This window comes from Hyperolius riggenbachi, chromosome 8 (genome assembly GCF_040937935.1).
Source record: "Hyperolius riggenbachi isolate aHypRig1 chromosome 8, aHypRig1.pri, whole genome shotgun sequence".
Lineage (NCBI taxonomy): Eukaryota > Metazoa > Chordata > Amphibia > Anura > Hyperoliidae > Hyperolius > Hyperolius riggenbachi.
Window position 1 is genome coordinate 197,123,785 of NC_090653.1, and position 13,750 is coordinate 197,137,534.

The 13,750-nt window shown below is 42.0% G+C and overlaps 1 protein-coding gene across 2 annotated transcripts in view; it reads right to left on the minus strand.

Moving 5' to 3' along the window:
- Window positions 1-13,750, minus strand: part of FRMPD3 (FERM and PDZ domain containing 3) — a 281,016-nt gene that overhangs the window by 103,301 nt on the left and 163,965 nt on the right. For both annotated transcript variants that reach the window (XM_068248083.1, XM_068248084.1), the window contains one exon: window positions 4,901-5,080. In XM_068248083.1, the coding sequence (XP_068104184.1) occupies window positions 4,901-5,080 (180 nt within the window). The remainder of the gene's footprint in view (window positions 1-4,900; window positions 5,081-13,750) is intronic.

Genomic DNA, 13,750 nt, shown 5'->3' on the forward strand with positions numbered 1-13,750 from the left:
CAATTGCACCACAGCCAGGCTAGCTGTGACCTAACTCTACATGGCTATCTGGGGCTCTGTTGGCTCTGTTTGGACAACTGTTGAACGCAAAAGGAAAAGACATGCCTGGATGGAATCGAACCTGTAACCTTGCTGTTACCAGCCAGACGCACTAACCAATTGCACCACAGCCAGCCTAGCATTTAGCATTGTGAAACCATCCTCTGCTAGGCATGATTTCATTTTTGCACCTCACTCTATCGCATGGTCCATGGTCCAATCACAAAGCCCTGCACCCAGCATGTGTCTCATATGACTGTCTACAAGTAAGATTTAGGTTAGCAGTCTATTTAGTGTGTGTTTGGTGGTATGGTGGTGAGCATAGCTGTCTTCCATGTGGTTGGCCTGGGTTTGATCCCTGGACATGTCATGAATGTGAGTATGGTTTTGAAATACTACAGATCTCTGGAGAGAGAGAGAGAGAGAGGGAGGAGGAGGAGGAGGAGGGGCGGCTGGCTGTGCTATTCATTTTAGGCATCTAGAGGGATAGAAACCCTTACAAACCTGAAAAAGTAAAATTTCGGTTGGAGACACGAAATTCGTCATTACGGGAGTGAAATTTCGATTACGAAATTGTAAATTACGATTTGAAAATTATTTACGAAATTACGAATTTGGGTCGTAATGTTAAATTTCGCATTCGTAATAAAAGCAGTTCGAAATTTCGAAAATTTCGGCTCATCTCTACATCTACAGCATTCCCAATATCTATATTAGCTTTCACTACCTCATAAAAGCTGAGAATGTTAGTCAAACAGGACCTGTCTTTAGTAAACCCATGTTGATGCTGAGAAATAAGAATATTTTCTACTGCTGTGCTGCAGCCAATGTGCGAAATGAAATGATTCCTGAAAGATTAATGTATTTTCCGGCCGTCTCGCTGCGGCCAAATGTAACAAAAGTTAGTCCATTTAATGAAATGAAGCTGGCGGCAATGTAGCAGATGAAGCCACCGGCTTCTGCTCTGCCTCTCTCTCCTCCTCCTTGCCTCTCTCTCTCCTACTGGCAGCCGGCGGGGACACGTGTGTCACCGAGAGTCGTTCGTCGCGGCAGGAAAGCAGAGCGGGGAGGCTGCAGACATTGCTTCTGCCAGCCCCCGCTCTGCAGGAATGAACGGCAGTATTCCCTGCCGCGACGAACGACTCTGGGGGACACGCATGTCCCTGCCGGCTGCCCGTAGGAGAGAGAGAGAGAGAGAGACAGGGGGAGGACGAGAGAGAGAAGAAGCCTGCGGCTTCATCTGCTACACTGCCGCCGGCTTCATTTTATTAAATGAACTACCTTTTGTTACATTTGGCCGCAGCAAGACGGACGGAAAATACATTAATCTTTCAGGAATCATTTCATTTCGCACATTGGCCGCAGCGCAGCGGCCACTTCGCACATTGAACGGCCAGAACCCGAAGTGGCCAGCCAGAACGTGAAGTGGCCAAACTTCGGGTTCTGGCCGTAACATATACACACACAAGATGTTTTCACGCACTTTATGCCTCCAGTTTACCAATGCAATGTAATTTTTGCCCTGTAGGGCTTATAACCCTGCTCTGCATCAAATCCGTAATTTTCCCAGGGACTTTTTGTGTGTATCCCACTCCAGGTGTTAGACCCCTTTAAACATCTTTTCCATCACTTTTGTGGCCAGAAACAGTGTTTGTAGTTTTTAAAGTTTGTCTGCCCATTGAAGTCTATTGCGGTTCGCCGAGATCGCCGGTTCACAGACTTTTACGGAACTTCGCGTCCGCTGTCCGTGAACCCAAAATCAGAGGTTCGCTCCCTCTCTGTTTATTACCAGTAAAATGATTTATCACCAGTAAAAACAGCTCAGAATCATTATTAAAGACAAGAGATAAGCTTAGTGAATTGTGGCCATTATCTTAGTAAATTCTGGCCATTATTTGGTGTTCAACAAATGTGGGCTGAAATTTATATAAATATATTTAAGTTCACAAAATGCTCACCCATACACATACTAGTTAACAGTTAGAACCACTGCTGACTTAAGTACAGATTATAATTATTATTATCATTATTATTATCTTTTTTAATGATAGTTGTCCTTTAAAGAGAATCTGTACTCTAAAATTCTTGCAATATTCTATTCATTATGTTCTCCTGGGCCCCTCTGTGCTGTTTCTGCCACTCCCTGCTGCAATCCTGTCTTGTAATTGCCAGGTTTAGGCAGTGTTTACAAACAAAAGACAAGGCTGCTAACAGCATGTGATAGGCTGAGAGTAGCTCAGTGTGTGACTCTTACAGAGTCTGCAGGGGGCCTGGAGAGGGTGTGTATAGCTTATATCCTATCACAAGCAGAGCTGCACATTCCAGCCTGAGTGCCTGAGCCCGACAAAGCCGTCAGAGGAAAGAAGATTCGATTATATAACAGAAATAATACAGCCACTGTGCAACTAGGAAAGGCTGTAGTAATCCAGACCACATTAGAACATGTATAGGAACTTATAGAATAGAAGAAATAAGGCTGAAAATGTTGTTACAGAGTCTCTTGAAGTGCAAACACGAGCTTCCAGAATGAATACTTTTTAGGTACAGTAGAATCTCGTTAGAGTAAACTCTTACATACTTATATTCTGGGAACACCATCTGGCTATCTAAAAAGGAGGGCTACCTCTGGATTCCTATACTGGGGGGCTACATCTGGAAGCCTATACTGGAAGCTACCTATGCTGGGAGGCTGCCTCTGGCTACCTATACTGGGGGTAACATATACTGGGATGCTCAGGCTACCTCTGACTAACTATACTAGGGAGCTATCTCTTGCTACCTACCAGCAACTATTAAGTATTTACAAAAATGTCAGAGGTGTTCTCACTTTTATGAGATACTCCAAAGACATAACAATAAAGGTTGTTTAGGTGATACCTTTAATGACTAACTGTACAAAAAATGTTCTGCAAGCTTTCGAAACTTTAAAAGTTTCTTCTTCAGGCATATTTCAGAACTGATTCAGAACCATGCAAAGTAGTGTCTCATAGCATTGTGGCTATTAAATTCTGGTATTTGGGTAACTCAGCTGCTTAATTCTGGTATCTGGGGACCATACATTTATACAAGTATTGCGTCCTGCAGATAAAAGCTAAGCTGCCACTACAACAGTATAATGCTTTGTGGTTTCCAATTGCTTGTTGTACTAAGATCTTATAACTTGCCTAAGAACCCTTTCAGCCGGTAAACCAAGAGGGCTGGAGAGAGGGTGGAGACACAAATTTATTGGTCTTCCTGGGGTCCTGTATGGTCTGTTTTTGGTGTTCTGCCTGTGGCCTGCATGCCCTGATTTTGTGGGGTAAAGCAGAGAGGGAAGTGCTCTTCCTGTGGGAGATTTAGTGTGTTGGTTTTGTGGGTGGTGGGATTATGCCTGTGAAAGAAAATGTAACAGATGTTGGGATGGCGCTTCCTGTGGTAGGAGAGTTGTCCTAATCATGGGTTTCTGCGGGCAGTAGAGGCTCTGTGGAAGGAGTTCCCCAATTCTGTTAGTGTTTTAATTGTGTGGAGGGGTTGTGCTGCCTGTGAGGATGAGAAAGGATGCTTTTATTACAGGGGAAAGGGCCTCTGATTGTGAAAGGCGTAATTTCAGAGTTTGCCATAGATGACTGCTTTATGATGACTCTGCTTTATGATGACTCATCCTCAATAGGTGGGCACCTACCTATTTAACCTATACTGTGGGCACCTACCTATCTAACCTATACTCAGGCAACTACCTATCTAACATATACTGGGGGCTCCTACCTATCTAGCCTATACTGGGGGCACCCACCTATCTAACTTATACTGTGGGCACCTACCAATCTAACATATAATGCGGGCACCTACCTATCTAACCTATACTGGGGGCACCGACCTATCTAACCTATATCGGGGGAACCTGCCTATCTAACCTTTACTGGGGGCAGCTATACTGGCTACCTACACTCGAGGTACCTACCTGGCTAACCTATACTGGGGGCAATTATACTGGCTACCTATACTAGGGGCACCTATGCCTGGCTAACCTATACTGCGAGCACATATACCTGGCTCCACGGTGGAGGGGGCACAATTTTTACACACTTACTATGGGTCCCATTTTAGCCCTGATTGTTACTACCATGACACAAATGCCCTCTGGCATTAGGATATTGACAATACTTACCATGGCTTCCAAAGTAAGCATTCTTGGTTAATATATACCTAGAAAGCGGCTAATACAGATGATGATTTTTTTTGCCATTTAAAAGTGGCCTTTGCCCTTAATACTAGGACAAGAATGCTTTATGGAGGAGGGGTTCTGACTCCCCTTGCAAGTTCCCCCCTCAATGTAAAAAAGCTATGCGAGCTGGCATTGGTCAGGAAAGGATATAAACCCTATGCTTACAAGCATTTCCTTCCTAGCTGTCCAATCTGCACTTACAATATCATTTAGGTAAAGCAGGTTATACATTTATCATTTATCTGCTTTAATTATTATCATGATACTTTGCCCCCACATCTGCAACCACTAAATGAATCAGAGGAGGAAGAACTTTGAATGAGGAAAAAAAAACAAACAAACAAATATCCAAATCCTGGGCGAGCAAATATTTGCCAGGCAGTGCAATGATAATTGATATTATGCCCTAGAATATCGTATGATCTTAATGCTTAGCAACACTTATCACTGGCAAGGTTTTGTAGCAGAATCAGGCCTTAAGAACTAAAGTAATCATTACAGCCCACATGTATTAACATGTCAAAGAAAGAAAATATGCCTTTTTTACTTCAAGCATGCAACAAATATCTATCTCTTTTTATCACACTGTGAAGATCTATGGGAATACCTACAAGATAAATTTAATTGAGACTGATTTACATTCACTATAGCCCATACCTTAGTATCAGTGACGCTAGTCTCAACACGAGCTACTCCTTGGGATTCACGGAACAACTGAATCTTTGTTACCTGGCTAAATTCAAACAGAACTGTTGTGAGATTTGTCTTCAGGTCAATAACATGGCTGATTCCATGACGGGGACCAACCAGAAGTGTGGTTGCAGGTGTTTTTTCATCCTGTGGTAAACAACAATACATATTTTTGAGAATGTGAAAAAAATGATTTGCTGTAAACATTAATAACTAAAAGTAGCTGCCAATATATACAGTATCTCACAAAAGTCCGTAAACACCCCTCACGTTTTTTGTACATATTTTATAACTTTTCATGGGACAACAATGAAGTTATGCCACTTTGATACAATGTAAACTAGTCAGTGTACAGCTTATATAACAGTGTAAATTTGCTGAGCCATCAAAATAACTCAACACACAGCCATTAATGTCTAAACCACTGCCAACAAAGGTGAGTACAACCCTTAGTGAAGAATGCCAATATTGTGGCCAAAGTGTCAACATTTTGTGTGCACACCATTATTTTCCAGCACTGCCTTAACTCTCTTGGGCATGGCGTTAACTAGAGCTTAACAGAATGACATTTGTATCCTCTTCCACTCCTCCATGTTGAAGTTGGTGGATGTTAGAGACTTTGTGCTAATCCATTGTCTATTTGAGGATGCCTCACAGATGCTCAATAGGGTTTAGGTCTGGGGACATGCTTGGATAATTAGTCCCGCACCTTTACCATCAGTTTCTTTCGCAAGGCAGTGGTTGTCTTGGAGGTGTGTTTGGGGTCATTATCATGTTGGAATATTGCCCTGCAGCCCAGTTTCTGGAGGGAGGGGTTCATATTCCGCTTCAGTATGTCACATTACACGATGGCATTCATAGTTCCCTCAATGAACTGTAGCGTTCCAGTGCTGAAAGCACTCATGCAGCCACAAACCATAATACTCCCTCAACCATGCTTGACTGTAGGCAAGACACATTTGTTTTTGTACTCCTCACTTGGTTGCTGCCACACACACTTGATAACATTTGAACCAAGTAAGTTAATCTTGGCCTCATCAGACACAGGACATGGCTCCAGTAATCCATGTCCTTAGTCTGCTTGTCTTCAGCTATCTGTTTGTGGGATTTCTTGTACACCATCTTTAGAAGATGCTTCCCTGAGCACTGGCAGCCTGTAGTACAGTGAAACACAGTCAACATCTAATATTCACAGGCAGCAATCAAACTCTTCCATTTGTCAACTTGCATGAATATCCTATGATACAAATAAGAATGCTTAAACTTGAGTTTTGTATTCTATTGGCATATTGCCATTATATTACTACTCTTCAAATAAGGCCAAAAGAAAAAATGTAGCCATCATTCTTCATAAAAGATTGGGATTTTAATTTTGTTTCTCTATTTAAAGATAACAAGGGTCGAATCCTCATTCTGAATAGTGAAATTGGAGGTTGAGCGATCTCCTTAGTAAATGTATATACTCCTACTGAGAAGCAATCTGTCTTTTTTATAACCTTGCTGAATCTGATGCAGGAAAAATGTGTTGGCATCATCATTCTGGCAGGCGATTTCAATACTAGATTGGAGAATTCCCCTCCCCCTATGGGACAGGGCAAATGTATTAGTAGACATATTTCTCCCCCTAAAGCTCTATTTAGCCTCCTTGAATTATTAAATCTTTGGGATTCCTGACGGGTTCTATGCCCTAAGTAAAACGTCCATACTTTTTATTCTCACCTACATAATTCATATTCAAAAACAGATTTAATTTTCGTGGCTGCTACAATAATACCCGCTCTTATCTATACTGATAAGTGATTTCCTGATCTGACCATGCAATGGTGCTAATATTACGAGATCTAGTTTTTGGAAATTGAATGAGTCAATGCTAGCCAGTGGCGGCGCCAGGGAGGTGCTTTGGGTGCTGAAGCACCCCCTAAAATTCTCCAAGCACCCTATTAGCACCCCCCAGCATGAACTGACTTTCGGCGTCTAATAGACACCATGTAAGTTCACCGCAGCAGCAGCCAGCAGCTCTGGCAGCGGCAGAGCAGGGCTACAGTAAAATGGCGTTCTAAGAGGCGTTCTGGAGACTGAGTCTGCAGTGCAGGGCTTTGGGTGCCATTTCCCGTAGCCCTGCTCTCAGCGCAGAAGTTTCAGTTGCTGGCTGCAGAGGATCGTGGGAGCTGCGCGCCGGACGGAGGCCGGGACATGAGCTCTGCTTCAGGTGAGTAATGAAGTATTTTCTGGCCAGGTCTGCCACATGATTGCACGTATTTTCTGGTCAAATCTGCTACATGATTGCATGTATTTTCTGGTCAAATCTTCCACATGATTGCATGTATTTTCTGGTCAAATCTGCTACATGATTGCATGTATTTTCTGGTCAAATCTTCCACATGATTGCATGTATTTTCTGGTCAAATCTTCCACATGATTGCATGTATTTCCTGGTCAAATCTTCAACATGATTGCATGTATTTTCTGGTCAAATCTTCCACATGATTGCATGTATTTTCTGGTCAAATCTTCCACATGATTGCATGTATTTTCTGGTCAAATCTGCTACATGAATGATTACATTGCATGTATTTTTTGGTCAAATCTGCCAACATGAGTCCACGTATTTTCTGGTCAAATCTGCTGACATGATTGAACTATTTTCTGGGCAAATCTGCCGACATGATTGCATGTATTTTCTGGGCAAATCTGCCAACATGATTGCATGTATTTTCTGGGCAAATCTGTCGACATGATTACATGTATTTTCTGGTCAAAACTGCTGACATGATTGTACTATTTTCTGGTCAAATCTGCCACATGATTGCACGTAGTTTCTAGTCAAATCTGCCAACATGATTGAACGTGTTTTTTGGTCAAATCTGCTGACATGATTGAACGTATTTTCTGGGCAAATCTGCTCACATTACGTGTATTTTCTTGAGAAAACCTGCACAATTATGTGAATTTTCTGGGGAAAGGGTCACCAAAACTTGGGCTTTGTCTTTGTGTTGCACTTTTAAAGGGAACCCGAGGTGAGAATAATATTGAGGCTGCCATATTTATCTCCTTTTAAGCAATACCAGTTGCCTGGCTGCCGTGCTGGTCCTCTGCCTCTAATTCTTTCAACCATAGACCCTAAACAAGCATGCAGCAGGTCAGGGGTTTCTGACAATATTGTCAGAACTGACAGGATTAGCTGCATGCTTGTTTCTGGTGTAATTCAGTTCACTACTGCAGCCAAATAGATCAGCAGGGCTGCCAGGCTGCCAGGAAATAAATATGGCAGCCTCCATATCACTCTCACCTCGGGTTCACTTTAAATTACAGTTAGCTCCACCCTCATCCGGTCATGGCCACACCCATTTTTTTGCCACGGCGGGTCATCAGTTACCCCAGAAATTGGTCCAGCACCTGCATAGCATCCCCCCCCCCCCAAAAAAAAAGAAATCCTGGAGCTGCCACTGATGCTGGCCAATATGGAATATCTGGCCGATTTTGAAAAAGCAATAGTGTCATATTATGCCATAAATGCTGACCGTGAACAAAATTCGGCGATAGTTTGGGCTGCACATAAGACAGTACTAAGGGTCGATTAATTCAGAAAGTGGCTAGAAACAAAAGAGACAGAGGCAGTAGGATAACGGATCTAAATACTGCCATTAAGGTACAAGATGCACTTTATGCCTCAACTAAATCCGAGACCCATCTTAGACAGGCCATTAGGCTTAAAGAAGAACTTAAAAGAGTTCTCTCTTATAGAACTGAGAAAGCACTCAGATTCTTAGGTCAGAAATACTATGATAAAGCTAATTAACCTGACTCCTCCCATGCTAAAAAACTGAATCAGAAACAGTCCCAAACTAGATTATTTCCAATACCTAAACCTCAAGGCGACTTGGCGTATAATCCTGTAGAGATCCTGAGAGAATTTCAACAGTATTATGCAAATTTATATCACGGTTCGGTGATAAGTTAATAACTCCCGACTCTAGAATACCTGAGTATCTTTTACATACCAATCTCGCTCAAATCACGCAGAACGAGAGATCCATTCTAAATGACCCCATCTCTATAGAGGAGGTAACTCAAGCCCATTAAAACACTCCAAAATTCCAAGGCCCCTAGGCAAGATGGCTTTACTGGAGCATATTATAAAAACTATCACATATGCTTTCTCCAATCCTGACTAACATGTTTAACGACATTATGTCCAATGGAATAGAATTGATTTACTAAGGGCACATATTGTCGTTATCCCTAAGCCTAATAAGGACTCGTTGCAATGCAGTAATTACCGTTCCATATCACTGTTCAACACTGATCTAAAAATGTTTGCAAAAGTGCTGGCGTCCCGTCTCAACCCTATCCTAAGGCGAATAATACACCCTGATCAAATCATCTTTACTCTTGTTCCCTGGGGGCCTCTGCAGAGTTTTTGGCAGAGTAGTGTCACACCTGTGCTCGCGGGCAGGTGAGACACTATACTGCCAAAGACTCTGCAGGGGCACCAGGAAAAACAGTTACGCTGGGAGGGTATTGGAAGGGAGCATCAATAGCCATCTCAGGGGCCCAGGAGGGAATTTTGGCTGCAACAAAGGGCCCCTAATTCCGCTTTTTGTTTAGGAGGTGTTTGTTGGGGGCCCCAGACTAATTTTGCCCTGGGGCCCCATTGTCACTAGAACCGGCCCTGCTTCCGATACCAATAGTGCACATATTGCCTCCCTCCGGTGCCAAATAAATAAATTTGTTTGGCACAGGAAGCACCCTAGAATTAGGTACTCTTATTTACCAAGGTTGAAAATGCAGGGAGGTGCTGGGTTGCCCAACCTTATGTCTTACTATAAAGCTGCCAGATTGGCTCAGAATATGACTTTGTTCCCTCCTAGATGGGTATCTTTAGAAGCACAAATTATTGCACCATTTCGAGTTGAAGATCTATTATGGCTTCCACCCCACGTTACGTTATCTGCCAAACCGCTTGCTACCCTATTGTTGACTTTCCAATTACATCCTGGAGAAGCTGGAACAAGAAGGGTAAACATTGTTTCCTGCATGCTCTATTGCAACCTATCTTTGGCAACCCTGCACTTCCTTTTGCAAACTCTGGGGTAGAATGGGAAGCATGGAAGACTTGTAATATTCTTAAACTTAAACAACTAGTCTCTGATGTTAAAATGATGGCATGGGAAAACCTTAAATCTATATACAATGTACCTGACAGTAGTTTTTTCTGTTACCTACAAATAGGAAGTTATATTAAATGTATTATCAAAGAATCACCGGGCTTCGGATTTGTCTGTTATTGAACATTATTTTTTATTAGGGCTAGATAAACCTGATCTTATATCTCGATTACATCAGAATATATGGTATGACTCATTACCTTCTTCTATTCCACCCATGAAAAAATGGGCAGCACATACTCCTCCTGACTATGAATCAACCTGGAATGAGATATTTCTCAATATGGCAAAAGCCTTTTCTAACATTATCATCAAGGAAAAAGCCTACAAAATCTTCTATGATTGATATCTTACTCCTGTGAAACTAGCCAAATTTAATGCTGCAGTTACTTCAAATTGTTTTAATTGTAGTGCACCTGCAGCGGATATGTACCACTGTTGGTGGCACTGCCCGATAATACAGCAAACATGGTATGAATGTTTCCGTCAGATTTCTTTGACATTAGGCATCCCAATATTAAAGATATGTTCATGGCCCTGTTTTGTAAATCCTATCCCAATTTGAATAAATATCAGAATAAACTTTTGACTGTATTTTGTGCTGCAAACAGATGCTTGATTGCCAAGCATTGGAAAGGCCCGATACCACCCTTCTCTTGACTAATATAACACGTGAGAAACACGTGAGAAAATATCTCCTGGATTGTACGTTTTTCAGATTAGCACAAAATCATTTAAGTGAAGGTGTATGCTCACTTTTCTTTATGGAAAGAGGATTTGGTTTATATCAGCCTGTTTCTTTACCAATGCAGTTTTTCTACCACACATTAGCGTTTGGATACTACTTGGAGAACATTTTGTATACATATTGTAATAATGTTATATCTTAAAATCTAAATAAAAATTAAAGTAAAAAAAAAAAAAAACAATTTATATATAAATTACTAATCTTTAATAGCACTGGCAACGCATTTCGTGGGTCTCGTGCCATGTTCAGGGCCAGGAATAGAGCTCTATTCCTGGCTCTGAACATATCGAGGCACTTGATTTGGCCTGAGGAAGTGGGCAGAGACCCACTAAACACTTGCCAGTGCTATTAAAGATTGTTTATTTATTTATTTATATATGAATTTGTCTTCATTGAGGTAAGCCACCTCAAACCTTATTTATTTTATAGATTTTAAAACATATTATCCTTTGGGCGCCTTATCATCCTGTTTGTGCATTTAATACAACCCCTGTCCTAGGGGAGGGGATACCCTCGGACACTGTCTTCGGGTACCTAGGACCCCTTTTTCATTGAAAGGTGCGACCAGACCATTTCTGGCTGACCGGGATCCCCGAGTGGAGTCGCGTTTATTGATCACCTGCCTGCAGTGGTTGGTTGCCCCATTGCAACCTCCTTTTGTGAGTATCCTTTGTATACTATTTCTTATTTCCTCTATTGAGTGTGACTTACTGCACCATTTGGGCTCCCTTTGTCTCTGTGTTTATCCCTGAGTTAATGTCCAGCACACAAAAGAGCTATAATTGGTCTGATTTTGGTAGCTTCATCCAGGTTTAGCTGTTTCATTTTTTCTAATGTCTTACTCAGAATTATGCTCCTCGTCCAGGACAGAAATTAACTAGGATTCCTATTTAAACATCTTAGAGATGTCATGTGAGGCCATCGAGGGTCATATGCCAAATGTCTGTAAGTACACAAAATTAACCTGACATAGGGGTCAGACCACAACTCACACACGGTTGAGACACGGGAGGGTCGGGCGAATGGTGTTATTTTGAAGGAGGGGGTTCATGTCCTTCTCAGTTTGGGTACCCTTCAGGTTTGGCAGATGCAGTTCCCTTAGTAGAATCTTTCCGGTATGCCACTTTATCCCATCTAAGTTGTGGAAGCATCTCCCACAAAATGGAATTCAAGCTAATCAACCCCGATTGGGGTTTTTAGGTACCATAATGTTCTGGTTGTGAATGGAACTGTGTATGTTTCAAGTGGTTAGGAGTGATAGTTTAGTATAAATGTTTGTGTTCTTGTGGTACACCTTTGTATAATAAAAATTATTGAATCTGTTGGTCAAAGAAAAAAGAATTAAGAGAAAATAAAATAAGATAGCAGAGTAACAAACGATGATGCAAACCTAACCCAATACAGGAGTGCTGCACTGAAGCCAGTCTGTCTAAGTTGGGTCAAAGTGTTGGGTGTACGCTGATTTTTTAAAAAAAAGAAAAGATTTGTAAGTTACATTTTTAGAGTGTAAGCAGTTTATGATGCAACTGTATCAAATTATTACTTTTTAACAGTTTAGTAACAAGTGGGCGTGTTAAAGGAAACCTGATTTAAAAGTTTTAAGCATACCTTGAGCTTCCTCCTGCCCTCTCTGCACCAATCGATCCCACGCCGTTCCCCTCCGCCTCATTTGCTGGGTAGAATCCCTGTTAGCTTAGCTAGTCAGGGACAATACGCATGCGTGGCCTGGCCGTAAGTGTGCACCCCACTTTGCTCCCATGCCTGGGAGCGATCTGCGCCTATGCAGTACTAGCATTAGGCGGGTGCACGCGTGGTCGAACTGCGCCCCGCCGACTGACCCCGACTAGTCAAGCTGACGGGTGAACGAGGAGGCAGAGGAAGATGGCGTGGAAGCGATCGGTGTGGAGGGGGGCTGGAGGAAGCCCTAGGCTTGTATAAAACTTTTATATCTTTACGTCTCAGGTACACTTTAAGATATGTGATGATTTGTATGCACTTATACAGCCTATCCACTCATCTAGAGTCATGTGACAATGTTGTCTGTTTGTTAACCGGGAAGTGTTAAATAAAGTTTACTCAGATAGTAGAGGAAAAAAAAGAGAAATGAGAACAATGTGTGTTCCTGAGCTAAACCAAAGTATGGTGCTTGTGTGCAGTTTATGCTCCATCAGAGATCTGCTGTAACTCACAAGATAACATTAGAAAGCAGCAACAGGCCAGTTATCCCATCTGTGAAATCAAGAAGGCAACATCTTACAGCATGAACTGGATGACATAAAAAAGCAGAAATACTAGGCCCAAGGAAAGAGGACATAAGGAGTGTGTCTCAGCTATTCCAATGGCAGTGTTAATTCAAATAAGCGATTGCAAGTGAGACCACACTGCTAGCTGGCAGCATGAAAAGATCAGCAATGCCACCAGAAATGTAAATATAAATAGCATAAACAGGCCCAAAGCAGGAGGACCTGAGAAGGGAGAATGTGTCAGCTATAGCCATGGCAGCTATCATACCTATTTAAACGCTGCAAGAAGGTCACTTGTGGCCTCGGTCATTTGGTGCCATTTAATTCCTAGGTGCCATTTATTACAAAGTGCTTTGCAACAACTTACCAAGAATTTACCAAGAATTGTAGTACTGCTATATCTACAAGCTGCTTCTTGCATCACCTAACCTGCATTATTTTCATCTTCCTCATCAGGTATGCTTGCTGATTCCTTGCAAAAGTCTGCCTTACAATTTGGGACTGCAATCGTTATCTTCCCGTTTAATTGGTATGCTTGCTGATTCCTTGCAAAAGTCTGCCTTACAATTTGGGACTGCAATCGTTATCTTCCCGTTTAATTGGTATGCTTGCTGATTCCTTGCAAAAGTCTGCCTTACAATTTGGGACTGCAATCGTT